General features: G+C 38.0%; 1 protein-coding gene across 1 annotated transcript; it reads left to right on the top strand.

Moving 5' to 3' along the window:
- Positions 1–233: 233 nt before the first annotated feature.
- SEPTIN2 (septin 2) lies at positions 234–17,877 on the top strand (the record flags this gene model as incomplete). The annotated part of the gene is made up of 12 exons (XM_082486873.1): positions 234–389; positions 3,465–3,585; positions 6,776–6,862; positions 7,550–7,673; positions 10,104–10,238; positions 10,447–10,564; positions 11,907–12,008; positions 12,330–12,475; positions 13,135–13,218; positions 15,411–15,468; positions 17,319–17,431; positions 17,831–17,877. 11 exons carry the CDS (start codon positions 234–236, stop codon positions 17,421–17,423), a joined length of 1,236 nt encoding a protein of 411 aa, XP_082342999.1. The 3' UTR covers positions 17,424–17,431; positions 17,831–17,877.
- Positions 17,878–19,641: the final 1,764 nt, after the last annotated feature.

The raw sequence follows: 19,641 nt of genomic DNA, 5'->3' as shown, positions 1-19,641 counted from the left end.
GCCGTGAGGTGAGGGGCCGTGAGGTGAGGGGCCGTGAGGTGAGGGGAGGGCCGCTGCCCTCCCTCGGTGAGGTCCGTGGGTCCGTCTGCGCGGCCTCTTAAAGGACAGCCCCTTCCCCAGCTCTGCGGGCCGCCCCTCTCGGCGCCCCGGCGAGGCGGGCTGGGGCTGAGGGGAAGGCGGCGGGGCGGCCCGGAGGGGCGCTGGGGAGATGCCGGTGAGGGGGAAGCGGGCCGATGGGGGCGGCGGCGGCCGGCGGCAGCTTGGGGATGTCGGGGAGGTGCGGTAGCGCCCTGCCTGCCCCCGCCGAGCGCGGGGCCTTGTGGTCGCCTGGGCGTCCCGAACGCCTGACGGGAGGGCCTCGGAGATGCGGTTCCCTCTTTCCAGAGGGGGTGAGGTGGTCGCTCCAGTGCCGTTTGCACGCCACGCTTCAGGAGACGCTGTCGTAGAAAACTCCAGCCGGGTTGTTGAAACCGGAGGGTGAGGAAACACGACCGACCAGCTCCAGAGGAAAATCTGGACTGCTCCGAGGCTGCATGCTCCTGCCTGCGTGGGAGCGCTCATCCGCTGCCCTGAAGGGAATGCTATGGGAAAGATCTTTCCTGAAAGATTTCTGTGCTTGGTCCATATATTAAAACGTAATGTAACTGCAGCCATCTGCATAAATAGCTTTCCTTCATTTCTTGGTAGCTGTGAGAAACTTTCTTCTGCTCTTAGCCTGCTGCTGACAAATAGCTGGGTGACAAACAAGCCTCGTGAATTAAAAGAATGTTCTTCTGTGTTCTAGCAGGATCTAGTTTTGTTTGGCATTGAAAGTCTCTCATGGAGAATGGTTAAGCAGGGATCAATGACATCACTCGGCAGGAAACACTCTTGGAAGAGTTGCTATCGGAGCAATCTTGCATGATGATAAAAGTCTCACAGATAACCTCTTCAGTAGTTGAATGCTTCATAGGTCATAGACCAGCTTATTGAGTGAAATACAGACATTGCAGATACTGGATGTTATTTTTAGGGTGAAATTTCATTTGAGAAGCACGTTATCCAGTTTTTATTGCGTGTGTGTAATCAGGATGCCAGATTTTTGTCAGCAAGTTCAGCTTTGTGTGAAACAACACCAAATTGCTTCAATGTTTAGCACCTTTACTCTTATCCTCCCTCCCTTTTTAGCCTTCCTCAGAACTGACCTCTTCCTTATTGGGGGGGGAAGCAGCTCTGTAGCTGTTAGCAGTGAAGTTATCATGATGAACTAAAAACTTTCATCTTAATAAACCTAAAGGAGGTTGCCCTTGTATATATATACATATACAGTAGCTTTGACAAGCAAATGCCATAGCTGCTGGAAAGCATCACCAGTTTGAAAACAACTTCACCTTCTGCCTAGCAGAAAAAAGGTTGGGCTCCGGTCTGTCTGACACTTAGCAGGTTGCTTTGACTTCAAGATTGCTTTTTGATGGGAGGGACAGACTGAAGGGTGCTTGAAAGCAATTTAGTGTCGTTTCACATGAAGCTGAATTCACTGAAAAGAATCTGCTTGGAAGACGGAAGGAATCGGTCGGTGGTAAGTCCGTAGAATGAAAGTGGGAGTGAGCTCAAGAGATAAGGGGTGGCTATGGTATGTGGGCTGTGTGAGTGGGAACAGATACCTTTTTGGTTAGAGGGCAAGCCAGGGGAGGGACTAGAAGGGGAACTTGAAGCACTCCTCACTTGAAGATCCAGCAGATGCTGATATTTTTATATTGCCATAGCAATTTATATGATCTCTTGAACTCATGTAAGTTAGTGTGATAGAAGTTCTCTTCTGTTGACAGGTCTTTGTTTGTCAAGAGACTTTTTTGCATGGAGGTGTTAGACGAGGTGTTTATTTTTTTTTCCTGTCTGCTTTGTATCTCAAAGTGATGCAGCTGTATGTGAAAATCTTATCTTGGCAACAGAAGTGAAAATGACCGAGTTTGTAAGCATCCCAACTAAAGAGGAGGAGAAAATGTTTCATTTTGAAGCTGTCAACTCTTTACAGAACACTTGAGCATGAAAGGAAATGTTGAGGGGAAGGAGGCTTAAAAAGAAAAAAATAATACACGAGTTGTTTTTTTAAGCTTTGAAAAAACTGTTTCCTGTAAATAGTAAGTTGTCTCTAAGTGGTGTGTTTGGTTTAGTTAGTTTCCGGAAAGGATGTGAACTTTTCTTTTCGGGCTTCAAAATGGTTTGTCATACATCTTGTGCTTTTAGCACCCCACGTTCATATTGCTTGAATTTATAGCCCAATGGTGTTCATATGAACATGCTGAAAATTCTGCCGCTTGTTAGTACTGAAGAGTCAAATACTTGTACTTTGTGAAGCAATTGACGCTGTTTCAAACTCTGCACATCCAATCAAGAATGTTTCTTTTCTAATTTCCTGTGTTACACTGGATATTATATTGTTTTGTGGGTTATTTTCTTTGTTTTTCTCATCTAACTTTTAATAAACTGAATTTCCAGATTTGTTCCTGATCTTCCACAAAAATGTCCAAGGTAAGAACATTTCTGTCTTCAAGTGTAACAATGTTAAGCAGATAATTTGGTTTTAAATATTAATCTGCAAGGATAGAATGTGTAACCTGCATTGTGTTTGATAGTTATGTGTATGCTAAATTTATGGGTCATAAGTAAGAGAGAATTCGCATTTAGAACAAATAATATTGAAAGATTGAGTGATGTAAAACATATGTTAAAGTAGTTTCCTACAAGTATAAACCTCTGCAGTTAACTGCTAAATCCTTCCCTCTTGGTAGGATTTAATTTTGGTCATGGTGTTGCATACAAGCTCCCTGGTGCATTTTCATTGAAACTTCCATTCTCCTACTGTATTTTGAGCAGAATCATTTAAGGAAAGGATGTTCTAAGATTTAATTTCTTCATTTACTAATAGACTCAACTGATCTTCCAGTAAAATCACGTGGTAACTGAAAATATTGGCATGCTGGAATGTATCTAATTCTTGTTCTCCTGCATGTGGTATATTGGATAGAACGTGTGTGTTAGCTTAGTGGAGTGAAATTAATGATAAAGAGTACTTGAGTAATGCATTCGAAGAGGGAAGCTAATAGATCTAGAGATTTCTCTGCAGTATTTGTAGCAGTGGGCATTTGAAACACTATTGTGTAAATTCCCACACCCCGGTCCTTTAAAAAACTTCTCTAAGGAGGACTTCCAGCAGATGGCTGTCTCTTCACTAATCGTTCACTGGTTTCGTTTGGATGTACTAAAAACAGGTTGGAAATGGTCGACTTTTTATTTAAGTCCATAAGCACTGGACACAAGGCTTTTTATTTGAAATGTGTGTGAAGACACTGTTTAACAAGTGTGTGATTAGTGAATGCGCTTCATACTTTGGCAAATCACTGTTTGTGGTTTTGTTTCTTTTTTACTTAAGGTGGTCTTGGCTGGGTAGCTGAATAAATTAAACTTTTAAATTTTATTTTTAGCAACAGCCTGCTCAGTTTACCAATCCAGAAACCCCTGGCTATGTTGGATTTGCAAACCTTCCCAACCAGGTTCACCGGAAGTCTGTGAAAAAGGGGTTTGAATTTACTCTTATGGTGGTTGGTAAGGAAATGTTTTATGGTCTTTCACAAAATTAGTATTTGCTCATAGGGAATTTGAAATTAAAATTAATATTACTTCCACTATTGTAAGGCTTCAGCTTGCCTCAGAAAGCTCTTCTGTTCTGTAGCATTTCACTTTCTTTTATAGTTTAGTAATTCATGCAGCAGTTGTTTTCCACACTACAAACCATGTTTGAATACATTAATAAGTTTGTGGGTGAAGTGAAGAAAGTTTGTTGTGCATTCCAGTGATCATTACTTCCCTCCTTCCCTTCTGTCTTGTAGGATTCAAGCATTCCTTTTAAAATATAGTTTAAAACTGGTTTTGCATTTGAATACAATCTTTGTTTGCTTGTGTGTTTTGATTAAGTGAATAGTATTAAGGAGACTATTCCATTTAAAATGTTATTTATGCTTTTGTAGATCAAAAGAATCTGAACTCTGGTCTTTTCCCTTCTAAATACTTTCGTAAGAGAAGAAAGAGAATTGGAATAGTTGGTTTTGATGTGAGCTGTTACTTTTGAAATTGATCTTGATTTTCTGTTAGCAGTTATAATTTAAAGTTTAATTCTATTCGATATTTCATTGAGAATCTGTGTTGGCATCTGGAATGGAAAGAAAAATCTAGTGTTTCTGCAGAAATACCTTGATCTTCTGAGAAGTCAGTGTTATTTTTGCAAATTAAGTAGGCTCCCAAATCAGGCTTGGGCATCTCCTATATCTGTCCTGGTCAAACTGCTTGGGAGCTGTAACTTCTGAGTTTTGGTGTTTGAACTCTGTAATTCTCGCTTTTAAAATAGGCTTTTGCAAAAAGTTCCCTAATAGAATTAGGTTCTTTATTACCTGGCGTCACAAGAAGTAAATCTCATTTGTGTGTTAGATTTGCCCAAGAGAGATCACAGTGGAAATGAGGAAGAGAGGTGACACAGTACATGATAGGAGGTGTTTAAGTTCTTAATTGTTTTGGACTCCAGTAGTTACACCTTTCATTAGTTACACCAAATGACAGCCCTAGCATTGCTTTTATCCTCTTTCTGTCTTTTGTAGTTCAGCGTTGGACAGAGGTGGCCCTTATTTTTGTCTTCCTCGTATTTTATCATAGTTGTATGACTATCAAGTAGTATCTTTCATTAGATTGGCTCAGGATAATATCATAATGGCTATCTTATAAAATCAAAGTGTGAAGCTAAACTATAAGCAGATGTTTCATATTATGTTATCTACTGTAACTCTTCAGAATTTACTGTTCAGTGATCATAAACATCTGAACTGTTCTGAGAAACAAAAGATGTGCTTTCTCTGCTGCAGCTAAACTTAATTTCCAGATCTCTTTGAGTTTCATTGCAAATAGTGCTATGTGAAACAGTTCTGGCAGAAAGCTATGTAAAATTATATAGACCAAACAGTTGTTTCTAGCCTCTTGTAAAATATTAAATAGGGGGAAAATGGCATGGTGTCAGAGTAACAGAAAGGCAATTAACCCCACCCATGTGTCAGGGTCAGTGTAAAATTTAACTTTACAGTCATTGCCTGCCAATATTCTAAGGGATGGATGAAAACTAAAGGAAGAGAACTTGGAGAAAAGTAATTTAATTGAAAATTTGGAGTCATATTTCAAGATACGCTAGCAGAGGGAGGCAGTCAATGTAAGATAAACTAAACTGTGCTTTAAATTGTTGATGATTTCAACAGTTTGGAATGCAAATTCTTTCTCTTGAAATATCCATGGGGTTTAAGTATGTTCTCTTGTGGGCTATATCACAATGCCTGTATTGAAGTATGTTATTCTTTGTTAAGTTGCTGTGCTTCTTAGTTTCTGAGCAGAGAATGTTTCTTTAAAAGCTGTCTGCACTGACAAGAGTCCTAATCAATGATTTTTATTCTTTGCATTGTTTTTTCTGGTATTTTTTATTGTGGTTTGTGAAAATAGCAGCTGGGGTTTATAACAATTTGGCTGCTTGGCTATGTTGCTTCCAAAGAAATCCTAAGCATTTGTATTTATTAACAATTTCATGTTAATTCTCATTATTAAGCTATGACTTCATCTGAACTGTTATTTCATTTGAGAGTCACTAAACTCTAATGCTGTGGCCAGTAGTTAGGATAACTATTCTTTTCATTAATCCTTGACAGCGACTATGAAAACTGATTTGGTTTACATGTAATATTTACCCAGACTGAAAATATAGAATGTGCTGCTGGTTAAAATCATACTTTTTTTTGTTTGTTTTGCTGAAATGATGCCATGTGACTGTTGAGTTACTCTGGCTGCATGTCTCTCTCACTGCTGAAGGCTGCACTGGTAAAATCTGATCTTAAAAGATGCATTCTATAAGGCATTAAAAACTGGCAGCTCCCAGTCAAATCTTTATTTAAAAAATAATTCAATCGCTTTTTTTCTTTGTTCAGATATTTTTATCAGACCACGGTTGCAGAATAGTCTGTGTTACTCAGAGGGATTATGGGACCCATCATTTTTAACATTTAGTTTTTTTAATTAATTCTATCAACACCTGAAATAAACCCAAAATTCTAGAAAGTGATTTCTTCACTGAATTCAAGTACTGAGCACTTCTGGTTGCCAGTCTTTTCTATGCCATGAGCATTTGTTCTGATTAAGATCTTGATCTTTAGCTAATTAACTGGCTTTTGAACTTTCCTCGTGGCTCAGTCAGTAGCCCTAGAACAAAAATACACTTCTGGTACAATTTGGTAATCCCAAATTTCATCAGTGAAAAAATTGCTCTGTGTGTATGCTTGGTGGCCATGTCATATTCCTCTTCCCTTAGGTTCTTGTTTGCCATACTAGCATAAAAAGCAGAAATAAATCATGCTTTGTGATGCCTGGGTGTGCACAAGTTTAGCAATGACTTTTTCATTCTAAGTTGATGATACAGCCTAGGCAAGATCTAGCTTCTCACTGTATATGATCTTTCACATTCTGGAGTGATAGCAGAAAAGCATGCCTTAAAAAATCAGGATGCATGAAATGGGAAATTTCACAGAGCTCAGTGAAAGTTCTGAGAATGTATTATAAAGCTGAGATGTAACAATTGTTATTCAATGTTTTTGTGCAAATTTTTCTAATACAAAATTATAAGCTGTAAATTTTTAAATCAGATGATACTGTCCAAATACAGTTGAAATTTATTATGTAAATATGTTGAATTTATCTTTATATTGAATTACAGGTGAATCTGGATTGGGAAAATCTACATTAATAAACAGCCTCTTCTTGACAGATCTCTACCCAGAAAGGATAATCCCAGGAGCTGCTGGTAAACACACCTTTGTTCTAGTTTGTCTGTTCGCGATGTATTTCTTGATGCTTGAACTGTTTGATGAAATTGGTTCCCTCTGTACCCAGGATGTATTTGGGGTCTTTGCTTAGTCCTCCGGTTTATTCATATTGGCACCTAGAAAGCTGATCCCTTCTTTTGCGTAAAAAAATGTCATTGTGTCACAGCAAGATAAACAATCAACTAAACCAGTCAGAAACTTTCTTTAAATTTTAATCCCTTGCAATTCTAAACATATGCATTGTTTGTATCTGCTTGGACTTGCAACTTGATTCCTTTGCTTTGGGTTGATATTTACTGACTGTGAACTTCACCTTATTTTCTTCTTCAGTCCTTTGTCCTTTTCTTTATTCTATTAACCAAGGCATACAGTAAACCAACAAAAGAGAATATTGTAAGAAAATAGAGGGAGATGCTATTTTTTTTCCCCTCTTTGCTACTTGTTGAATGACTTGCTTTAATAATTTATCATGTTAGCTCAGAATTACTTACCACTTTATACCTTAGGAAGAAAATCCATTAAGTATAATTTAGTATTGTTCTCCAAATTGCTGATTACCTACAGTTTTTTCTCAGTCCCTTTTGCCTTAGTTTCTACATTATATATCTCAAAATGACAAAGTCTTATAAATTGTATTCTGAAAGATAAAGTTTATTGTATTTCAGAGAAGATCGAACGCACTGTGCAGATTGAAGCCTCAACAGTTGAAATTGAAGAGAGGGGTGTGAAACTACGTCTGACGGTTGTAGATACACCAGGATACGGGGATGCTATCAATTGTCGAGACTGGTAAGTACACAGAGTATGTATTGATCTATGTATGAAGACTGACATCCATTTTGTATTTGTCCTGGGGGAAAGGAATAAGCAACTGAAGTGCGGCTATATTAATAATGATACGCAGTTGAAAGTAAAGAGGCATCAATAACTTCCGCACAACTTGAAATAAACTTTGTGACACGGGTATTTTGATACATTGTTTTTCTTAGTTAACTTTATTAAGTTTGGGAGGGTTTTAAGTGAACAATGACCTTGACTTTTTTTATAGTCAGAAAGCAAGGGAACCATTGGGACACAAGAAATTCAACAATACTCTGAGTATATTGTAATTAATTTAGTCTTTAGTGCAAGTAAAAATCAACATTTAGATCTTGTCCACATTCATTTGAGCATTGTCAGATTCTGCATTTTCATCATCTTTGGGTTTGATTGTTTGGGTGTTTTGAGAAATTTACATTATAATAAGTACTGAGAAATAATCTTGAGATCAATGGCAGTCAGTTTTCAATGGTAATCCCTCTCCGCACATCTCTCAAGCCCCTGAACCTCAAGGCAGGGACTGGGGAAATGAAGTCCCCCCCATTGTAAGTGAAGAGCAGGTTCAAGACCACCTGAGGAACTTGAATTTGATAAGTGACTTGATAAATCCGTAGATGCATCCCATCTCATTGGGTTATCTATGGCAGATGTGGTTGCCAAGCCACTCTCCACCATATTTCAAAAGTCATGGCAGTCAGGCAAAGTCCCCAGTGACTAGAAAAAGGGAAACATCATGCCCATTTTTAGAAAGGGTAAGAAGGAGAACCCGGGGAACTACCAACCAGTCAGCCTCACCTCCATGTCTGGCAACATCATGGAACAGATCCTCCTGGAAGATATGTTGAATCATATGGAAGACAGGGAAGTAATTAGACACAGCCAGTATGGCTTCACCAAAGGCAACTGTGCCTGACTAATCTAGTGGCTTTCTACAATAGAATGCATAAAGGGAGAGCTACTGATGTCATCAACCTGGACTTCTGTAAGGGCTTTCATATGGTCCCCCATAATATTCTTGTGTCTAAATTGGAGAGATTTGGGTTTGATGGACAGATTGTTAGATGGGTAAGGAATGGGCTGGATGGCCAATTACAGTTATAGTCAATGGCTCAAAGTCTAAGTGAAAACCAGTAAGGAGTGGTGTCCCTCAAGGGTCCATACTTGGACCAATACTATCTAATATCTTCATCAATGACATAGTGGAATTGAGTTCCCCCTCAGCAAGTTTGCAGATGACACCAAGCTCAGTGGTGCAGTTGATTCACTAGAGGGGAGGGATGCCATCCAGGGGGACCTTGACAGGCTTGAGGAGTGAACCCGTGCAAACATCGTAAGTTCAACAAGGCCAAGTGCAACGTCCTGCACATGGGTTGGGGAAATCCTCAATATCAATACAGACTGGGAGATTAATACATTGAGAGCAGCCCTGCAGAGAAGAATTTGGGGATAATGGTGGATGAAAAATTGAGTATGAGCTGTCAATGTGCACTTACATCCCCAAAAGCCATTTGTATCTTTGTCTGCATCAAAAGAAGCGTGGCCAGCAGGTCAAGGGAGGTGATTCTCCCCATCTACACTACTCTTGGGAGACCTATATGCATCTCTGGGTCCCCCGGCACAAGACAGACATGGAGCGGGTCCAGAGGATGTCCACAAAAATGGTCCAAGGGCTGGAACACCTCTCCTATGAGGAAAGGCTAAGAGAGTTGGAGTTCTTCAGCTTGGAGAAGAGAAGGCTTTGGGGAGATGTTACTGAGGCCTGTCAAGACATATTACCAGGGCCTGTAGTAAGTAACAGGGCAAGGTGCAACCGCAAGAGGGTAGGCTTAGGTTGGACTTAAGGAAGAAGTTTTTTACAATGAGGGTGGTGAGACACTGGCCCAGGTTGCCCAGAGAAGCTGTGGATACCCCATTCTTGGAAGTGTTTGTGAGGTTGGACGGGGCTTTGAGTAACCTGGTCTAGTGGGAGGTGTTCCTGCCAGGGGGGTTGGACTGGGTGATGTTTTAACAGTCCCTTCCAACCCAAACCATTCTATGATTTAAAATCAATTTAGAACAAGAAGCTTAGATTATCTTGAGCATGTGTAATTAATACTAGTCAAAAGATAAATACCTAACCCAAGAGAAATTTAGAAGTTAAGATGTGTGTTATATGTATGTATATTTTATCTTAATAGAAAAAAAATATTCATAGTAGTTTGTTACTCGGGAATTCAATTACAATTTTAAAATGTGCGCTCTTCTACTCTTACAGTCTTACAGCATCAGTAAAGCACTTTTTGTCCATCAGCAGGTTGGTTCATCAGCAGAATGTCTTGGTGTTTTACCTTTGAAACATCACTAAAATTATTGACCATTTGGGAACAAGCATGATTTCTTCAATCCGTATTTGTTTTACAGTTTTAAGACCATAATCTCTTACATTGATGAGCAATTTGAGAGATATCTGCATGATGAGAGTGGTTTGAACAGAAGACACATCATAGATAACCGGGTTCATTGCTGCTTCTATTTCATTTCACCATTTGGTCATGGGTAGGTGTTTCTCTGTCATTGTATTTTATAAATGATTTTACTTCAGGGAGTTGGTTTGTGCCTGTTGACTTCAGTTTTCAGAATCAGATTGCCATAACTCCTGGAATTTATTGAGTGTGTTCTCTCTGTGTAGGGAGAGAGATCTACATAGCAATAATAATAATATATAATAATAATAAATTTAACTTTTTCCATATTTTAATTTTAGCCTTAAGCCTCTGGATGTTGAGTTTATGAAGGCCATACACAACAAAGTAAATATTGTACCAGTGATTGCAAAAGCTGATACACTTTCTCTGAAAGAGCGAGAAAGACTAAAGAAAAGAGTAAGTATTTTTCTAGCTTGCCGGAAAATGTCATACTTTGGTTATAGCAGCATGATCGCTGAAGAGAAGCGTGTTCTCATTCAACCTTATTCTGTCCTAGCCAAGAAAAATATAGTCTCATGCACAGTGTAACATTATTTTAATATGCAGTTTGATATCTTGTAAATTCTTCTATTATTAACTGGGAAATTGTCCCTAAAATGTTGCCTGTGAAAATGCAGATTGGCTACATTTACAATTATGTTATGAATTAATTTGAAAACTTTAAAAAAAAATTTAAATGCATTTGCTAATGGTAATTGCTCCCTTACCTGTTTTAATCAGTTACAAAGCAGAGACAGTATCTGCACCTATAATGTGCAATATATTTTTTTTTACCCAGTCAGAATTCTGATGATTGAAAAATAGGATTTTCAGAGATTTTTCTGATTTTGGGGTTGTTTTTCTTCCCCTCTTCTAATACCTACCAGTTCTTTCTTCCATAGGCAAGACCCCTTAACACATTCAGTCTTGCAGAACTTGAAGCTGTATTTGCTGAGGGGGGAAAAATGCAACAAACCACAATGAGTTAATAACAACTATGAAATTTAGAAAGAAGTGTTAGAATTAACTTGTCAGAAGGCACATTTGATCCAGTCTTAGCTGTTATATTGAAAACATTATCTATGATTTTTTCAGTTATTCTGAAAATCCTTATAGTTATCTTACACAACTTGCAATAAAAATTGAGGAGTATACTTTAGTTTGATACACATATTGTGCTAGAATTCTGCAGAAATAAAGTTGTTTGTTTTTTTTTTTTTAAGAGCAAAATTTGGGTTTATGGCAAATGGATCCCAGCTGCAGATGCCATTCTTGGCAGTCTTGAAGACAGAAAACAGTATTTTCATGTCTGTAGCTCGGTTAGGTTTTTTAACACTCCCACCCCTACCCCCCAAATAATAATTCAGAGACAAGAGCAAGGAGTTTTAGGCTGTTCAAAGCAATTAGGTACTCCTGAGTCAATGCGTTATAATTTTTAAAAAATAATTGCAAAGGTTTAATAAAAGGTCAATTCCTTATGTGTAATCCATAAAGGACACTGGTTATTTGAACACTATTGTTTGTCTAAAGGTCTGTGGCAAGTAGTTGTTGAATATCATGAAGAAATGTGGTGTTTAAAAACAAATACTTGCCAGTGTGGTGTTTAAAAACAAATACTTTCCAAGTAATTTGGATGAGCAAGATAGGCCCAAGTTTCTCAAGAGGCTGCATATAAATGATTAAGTGATTTTTACCTTAAGATTTAAAAGTACTGACTTTACATGTATATTATCTCAATTTCTTATATTGTAAATCTCAGATTCTGGATGAAATAGAAGAGCATGGCATCAAGATTTATCACCTGCCTGATGCTGAATCAGATGAGGATGAAGATTTTAAAGAGCAGACCAGACTCCTGAAGGTAAGACTGGCTTCACAGGTTACATATGCGAATAATATACTGTATCTTTTGGGGCTGTTCAGATGGCTTTAGAACAAGGTACGTACTGTGACCTGCGATGAGACCTTGAGTGAATCACTGTGTCTCTGTGGCCAGGCTTCCCTATCTGGAAGATGGTGGTAATAATTACCTTTTTTTTATTATTTTTTTTTTTTAACACCTTCAAATTAAAAGCATTACAAACCTATTACCATAATACAAAGTGCTGAGCAGAATGAGAGTTCTTCTTGGAGTTGTTTGTTCTGGTTCACTCTTAATAATTTTTGTATTTTTGGCTTTCAGGCCAGCATTCCATTTTGTGTAGTGGGTTCCAATCAACTCATTGAAGCCAAAGGTAAAAAAGTTAGAGGTCGACTCTACCCATGGGGTGTAGTTGAAGTGGAGAATCCGGAACATAATGACTTCCTGAAGCTGAGGACCATGTTAATGTAAGTTAGCAAATTCCAATTAAATTGTATTTTAAAAAACAATCACCAGGAGGATACCCAAACATTGTATTGGGGATTTGGAGCGGCTGTAGAATCCTTGGAGACATTCAGAATTTGTCTGGAGAAAGCCATGAGCAGTCTTGACCTAGGTGGCCTAGGCAGGGACTGTACTACGTAGGCTCCATAGGTTCTTTCCAATCTGAATTACTTAGTGATTCTGTGAAGATAATCTTTTGTCTAATTCTTTTGTCAAACACAGTGTTGTATTGCTATTCAGATCCCCAGGAACATAAACTAGGTTGCTTCACACCTTCTGCTTATTTGAGTATATATATGTGGATATGTATCTGCAAAGGAGTAGACTTCAAAAGTCCACTGGTGGATTTTTTTTTCAGGCTTTGCTGCTCTGCTTGCCCTGCCCAGCACTGCTTTATCAAACGCCTCACCCAGGAGGACAGCTTATGTCAGGGCTGCCTCAGGGTCTGAGGTGGTCTCTCTGTGTCCTTTATTGGACCAATTTGATTTAAATTAGCTTTTGAATCAGCACGGTAAATGGCTGTTCAAGCTGAATACATTGACCTAATACAGTGCTGAATGTGAGAGTTGGTTAAGCCAACTGATGTGACACGGTTATGTTTGAATTATTTTTCTTCCTCCAGCACCCATATGCAAGATCTTCAGGAGGTGACCCAGGATCTTCACTATGAGAACTTCCGCTCTGAGAGGCTCAAACGAGGCGGCAGGTTGTCATCTTATGTTTACATACAGTTTCTTCCTCTTCTGAATTTATTTTTTGGTGTTTCTCTCTCTCTCTCTGTCTCTCCTACCATTTCATTGCTGGGATTTGGTAGATCACAGACAGCTCTGTAGCTCCAGTCAACACCAAGTTCAGTAAACCAGCTTACACTGCATGTAAGAAAAAGTATTACATAAATCTGAAGAGACAGTTGTGACATTAAAAGGGTATAGTTAGATCTCTGCTTTGTTTTAAGGCGTGAACACAGTTGGATTGTAATGTTTGAGGTAAATAAGTAGGGCAGATGTAGTTAATTGTGGAAAAAAAAAAAACAAAGCACAAAACCCCTTTAACATATCAGCACTGACCTAAGTTGCAGATTTTTGAAGACAACACTTACTGTATATATCTGCCCTGCTTCTCTTATGTCAGCCACTAGAGGGTTTCATAATTGCTTGTTTCATTGGGTTTGATATATTTTGCAAAGCTTTTTCCATCGTGCTGTTGACATAGGTTTTGTCACGTGTCTACTCAGTTTTCAGGAAAAGGAGTTTGTCTCAGCCTGTAGTGTTGGCCTACAAGTCCCGTTTTCCCTTCAGGCAAGATGACATGCTTTTCTCCCCTGACTTTTAAATCCTATCTTCTGTAGTTCAAGCTAAAACAAAAATCTTAGCCAAGTTCTGGTGCCTGTTATCCAACAGGTACATACAAAAGTCTTAAAAGAAATGTAACCTAAGGTCATCCAAAATTACAATAACATTTACCAATTTGTAGAGGATTTAAAGTTGAGTCTGCCAGGGACCTGTGACAGTAAGTTGCTGTTAAGTTGGGGTATCTTTCTTTGTGAAACTAAAACATGGTTTTGTATCTTGCCTAGTTAAGTGGCCTGTGTATCTTTGTTTTCATATTTCTGAAGTGCTGTGAGGATGTAGTTAAGTATACTGTAAGTGAAGGTAGTTTGCGTGTGAATTTATTTCAAACTTGCACCTACGCCACTGGCAGTGCTTGGCAATTAGTGCTCGTTGGCTGCATTCACTAATGTTCTTAGAGGCTTTGGGGCACAGAGGATTTTTTTGACAATCTCTTTCTGTTAATCTTTTAACGAGCATCCCTTTGTTTGCTTTGCACTTTTGACAGCATTTGTGTGGTTAGATCTGTTAGCAGATGTTCCCCGTTGCAACATGGGATAGGAGAAATCTATTAGCAAAGTGGTAGTTAATCTTGAAAGTATAGTACCTAAAAATATTCTTATGTTTGACTTCTCAAAGTAAAACTGGAAGGTCCCAATTAAGCAAGAATTTTCTGAGATACTGATTGAAAGCATTTGCTTGATTTTGACAGGAGTAATCAATGTTTATACTATACTTTAACATGTTATACAAAAGAAATCCTTTCGACTTAAAAAAAAAAAAAAAGGTGACTATACTAGAAAAATAATCAAACTTCAAAATCTTAAGTGGAGCAGAGGAAAAAAGGTTCCTCCAATTGGAAGGATTCCAGATACGTACAGTGGTTGTGTTGCTTCTATGGTTTTGGTTGTAAGCCTTTTAGATGTGTGGTAGCAAAAATGGTTGGGGAAGTTAGAGATGGGCTAGAACTGCATCAAAGGAAGGTTCTGCCTGGAGGTAGCCAGGCTTCCAGATACAGAATTTCTTGGAGCACTGTTTATTTTACATGTTGCTTGTATATTTTTGTTAACATCTTGTCCAGCATTACTAAATCAAAATATAAATTCAAGGTAGTACTGAATTATTGCACCAATGAAAGAGAAGAATTCGGTATGTGTTTGCAGTATTTCTGAATTTGCTATATCTGTGTGGTACTCAAATTGCAATCAGTTAAGATAATGTTATGCTGAGATAAACCGCTATACTTGAATACTGTTCAGAAATAGTTTTTATTGATACCTACATGCGAAGATCGGTCATATTTTAAAGTCATAGCTACAACAGTTTATACTTGTTCTGGGCATAACTTTATGAAGGAGTAAGGGATAAATTGATGTCTTGAAAATAATTTAAATATACAAACATGAATGGTAGCTATGTGGAGAACATGTTTCACTGAAATTTGTTTGTATTGTGAAACTGACATATAAAATGTGTTCTAAGAGCCTTGATTTTTGTCAATAAAGCATTCTCTGAAAGTTCAAAATCTGGAATGTATGCACGTTATTGAACAATATTCATCTTATTTTAGGAAAATAGAAGACGAAGAAGTAAATAAAGACCAGATTCTGCTTGAAAAAGAAGCTGAGGTAAGATGGTAGAACTCTCTACTCTTGCAATGGGGGAATTTTTATTCTTGTATCACTACTTTAGGTCAAATGATTTATATGATCTTGGTAATCTGTAAAGGAAAAGACAGAATTTACTAATATAAAGTTATTCAAGGTGCAGTAGCACAACAGAATGCAAGCAGGTGTAGAGGAGTCTCAGGATACTGATACCGGTGGAATCTGGTAAAATGCCTGACTCTGTTGTACTGATCAGCGGTGGATGTGATGCCCATTGTGTGGGGAGGGAGCACCATCCTCACATGAGTAATGGTTCTAAAGTTAACAATTGCAGACTGGGAAAGTCAGTTCAGCGCTGCAGCAAAGCAGGGAACAATGGTAGGAGTTGTCAGAAATGAAGACCGAAACAGAAATTCTCCTTCTGCCGCTATGATAAAGCCATAATGCATAGCTCTAACACTGTTTTCATTGTCCCCGTAACCCAAAAAGGCAATAGCCAAGACTAGAAAAAGTACAGTGAATGGCAAAAAGTGGGCAGAAAGGCTGAAGTTGAGACCTGAAGCAGGTGCTGTACGAGGGGAGATTTGGTTACTGTTCTTGCTGGGAAGCAGATGACAGAGGGGAAGGATATAGTAAGAGGCTTACATAATCATAGATGGCAGGATGAATGGGAATCTACTACACAAGCAACGGGTCACATTTAATGAGGTTAGCAGGTGGCTGATTTCAAATAAAAAAGATACTTTTAAGACAGTCTGTAAATTGTGGAAATCTAGCGTGGAATTTTGCGCATAGCAAGAATGCAGATGAGCTCAAAAATGCTGAGAGGCTAGAGAGTTTTACTTTCTCCGTGAATGTGTTCACTAAACACAAAGGTAGAATTTTATATTATTTTTGTTAGTTTAGCAAGGTCAGAATTGCCAGATTTCTAGAGTTTGAGAGTGTATGTCAGTAAATACTGGGTGTGTGCACCTGGCTGTTAGGCTTTTCCATGCGTTTCCTAATAGCCAGTGTTGGAGAGAAGGCTGAGTTAGCTGGACTTTTTGGTCTGCCCTAGCACAAGCAGATGCTCAGTCTTCTACTATTGGTTGTGTGGCTACCCAAGTCCCAAAAGATAACTAGACTAAAAATGAAAAGGCTCGTTTTTTTCAAGGATTATGAAAAAAGAATAGTGTAAACATTTCACAGCTTTAATTTTCCATTTTTAAGCTTAACAGTTTAGTTTGATTTTAAAGTGCAGGAGCACAAAGGCAAAGACACCCAAGTGTATTTCAGTAGTGAGGTTGACTTCCCACCTGTCAGAGTTGGGTGCAATAAAAGAATTTAAGTACTGTACATGCAACGTATGAATTAATCTGAATTACACGATTACCCTGTGTTTGAATGTTGCAGTGCTCTGCAATAGAGTTTCAACCATTTTTAATAACACTTGTGTCTCCTTGGATGGTTTGTAATCCTGGCAAATTTTTAGTGGCAGATGCAGGTGTAGTTTGGAGGGACATAAACAAGCTGTTTGTCTTCTGGTGATGAGCTTTGGTAGCTATAAGTGTTTGTTCAGCACTTCGGCACCATCATTTTTATGCATTTAACTTCAGAGGAAGCAGACATTTCCATTTAGGGATGCTTAAAAATCTCATCCCAAATTACAGTAATAAAGCCTGCTTATTTCAGTCAGTAAATTTCCAGCCTCTTAAAGGGTGAAGAAGAGCAGTAGAAGAAGATACCACAACCTGAGATTGTTACCCATCAGATAAAGATAATGCAGATATGTGTTCCCTCTTTAATATAAATAATTAACAGTGTGGTGGCAGCAAAGAGTCATATTCTGAGGTGCGATTGGGCTAAAGGATTCTTCTGTGCTACTTTTCCAGCTTCGCCGCATGCAGGAGATGATTGCAAGAATGCAGGCGCAGATGCAGATGCAGATGCAAAGTGGAGAAGGAGATAGCAGCACAGTTCAGGGACACCATGTATAAAGTCTTTGGTAAGATGCTCAAATAGCCACTTAAAAGGTTTTTCTTTTAACGACTCATTATTGTGGTCGGTAGTAAGAAGTTTTGGAAAAATGTTTACAAGATGGGTTTGCATAGGTTTCGATCTCAATTTTAATTTTTAAGGTTTAACTGCTGTTTTTGAAGTGAAATGGCTTGGAGCCAAACAAAACATTAGTGGGGGTGGATATATTCAAATTTTCCAGAATGTCAATCCAGTGTATGTTGGCAAGAATCGTGGAAGAAGTCTTTGAAATTCTGTAAACAGGTGACTCTCAAACTCATGATGAAGTCATTGTTTCATTGTGACTTAAAATGTTTGTGGGGTTTTTTTGGGTTTCCAACTGTAAGATGATAGCTGATCTTAAATTGTATTTTTGTCTTGTTTTTAGATTACTTTATACCCTGACTTAAAGGAGACCTTCTGGAGTTGAATTACAGTGGTGTTATACCAGAAAGGATGCATTTTGCTCAACACGTGACTTGGAGTTTGCTTTAGAGTTTAACGTGGAAATGCGTTGTGGTAACTCTTGTGATATGTATTTCATAATATGTAGTCAGTTGGTATTTTATATGTTAAACACATTTGACTTTGTTTTTGTTTAGTAATTCTTATATCGAGCTTATTTTCAATTTCCCATTGTATTAGGGACACAAAATAGACATTGAAGCTTTTCTAGCCTGATACAGCGTTAGATTTTTTTTTTAATATGGTTTATTAGCTCCCTGCTTTTAACTTCATATTACATTTAGAAACAAACAGCTGTCAGTCATGTCTTGTTCAGTGGCATGTAATAGTCACCTCACTAGGGATCCCTGTAAGGTTAATTTTATATTTTTTTGCGGTGTTTACATGTATGTGTCTGTGAGACCATCAGCCCTTTTTCTTCTGTCTCTGCTCAGTGCAGGTGATTTTCTTGGCCTCTGCAAGGATCAGATTAAAATTCAAGCATGCCTTGTGTCTTAACAAAAGAAATCAGAGGAAATGCCTTGTTAAGAGGCACACTGTATTTTATATGACAGGCTTTATTTCCTTCAGATTTAACCTTGAGGGACATATATTCTTTATTGTTTGCCTAAAATCTCTTACTCTATTGCAGATAATTTTTAAGAGTTTCTTGTAGGTCAGAACAAATCAGCCCTGATATTTTCTGGCATTACTGTAGCCAAATAAACTTGATAAATGCTGGTATTGTTAAATGAGGTAAACCCCAAAGAGTAGTTTTCTATGCGTGGATGTTTCCTATATCCAAATGCGTAAGAAATTCTGTAATTCCTAATGAGTATTTTCATACTATTTTTAGGGCATTGCAAACTGTTAATTGTATAAAATACATACTAGCACACTTTTTTTTTTTTTTTTTAAGTGATCTGTGCCTGACAGGATCAATGCAAACTGTATTTTAAGGTCTTGCTCCAAGAGGGAGTTAGCAGTATTACTTCCGAAGTGAATCTGATAAGTTACACTTTTTTCTTTTTTTTTTCTTTTTTTTTTTTTTTTTTTTTTTGTTGAGGCCAAGGTCACTTTCCTTTTCCTCCACTGATAGTAAAGGAGACTGTTTTTTAGCTTGGCTGGACTTCTACTACATATCGTATCGGGTATTGTGTTTGCAGTACATAATAACAGCTATAGGACACAGCTACACAGGTGGTAGCTGGTAGGGTAAGCAGTAATACACCACGGTTGGTGTTTCTACAACTTCTGATAAAGCCAGCAACCAGATTTCCTAATCTGATCTGTTACAAAACGTTGTTATCTGAACAGCTAATAAATAGATAAAATTGCAACTTTTTTCTCTTCTTTGAGCTCAGGTGCAGCTGTGACTTTTATATTTTTTGTTAATGTTTCTTTGAAAAGATTAATAGGATTTCTACAGCTAATGTATAATTCCAGTGGTACTTAGGTGGCTAGATTAATTATAAACCTGCTAAGCAACTGAAATTTTTACCTGCCTGAAACTACTGTTTATGAATTGTTTTATATTTGAAACTTTCTAAAAATGTGAAGTAAAACTCTGCATCGTAGGCTTTGCGAGGGAGCTCCAGTTTTCTTCTCAAAAGCTATTACTGTTGAGTTTTGCACAACTCATTTGACCTTCCCTAACCTTGACAAAAGTGAAAATGAGAACCTTTTGTGTGTTGACATGCACAGAAGTTTTAAGTTCCGTTTTGTCAAATATTTATGTATAAAACTTAGATGGAA

Source organism: Vanellus vanellus (assembly GCF_965231255.1).
Source record: "Vanellus vanellus genome assembly, chromosome: 8".
Classification (NCBI taxonomy): domain Eukaryota; kingdom Metazoa; phylum Chordata; class Aves; order Charadriiformes; family Charadriidae; genus Vanellus; species Vanellus vanellus.
The sequence above is the reverse complement of the archived record's forward strand: the minus strand, read 5'-3'. Positions and strand labels throughout refer to the sequence as shown.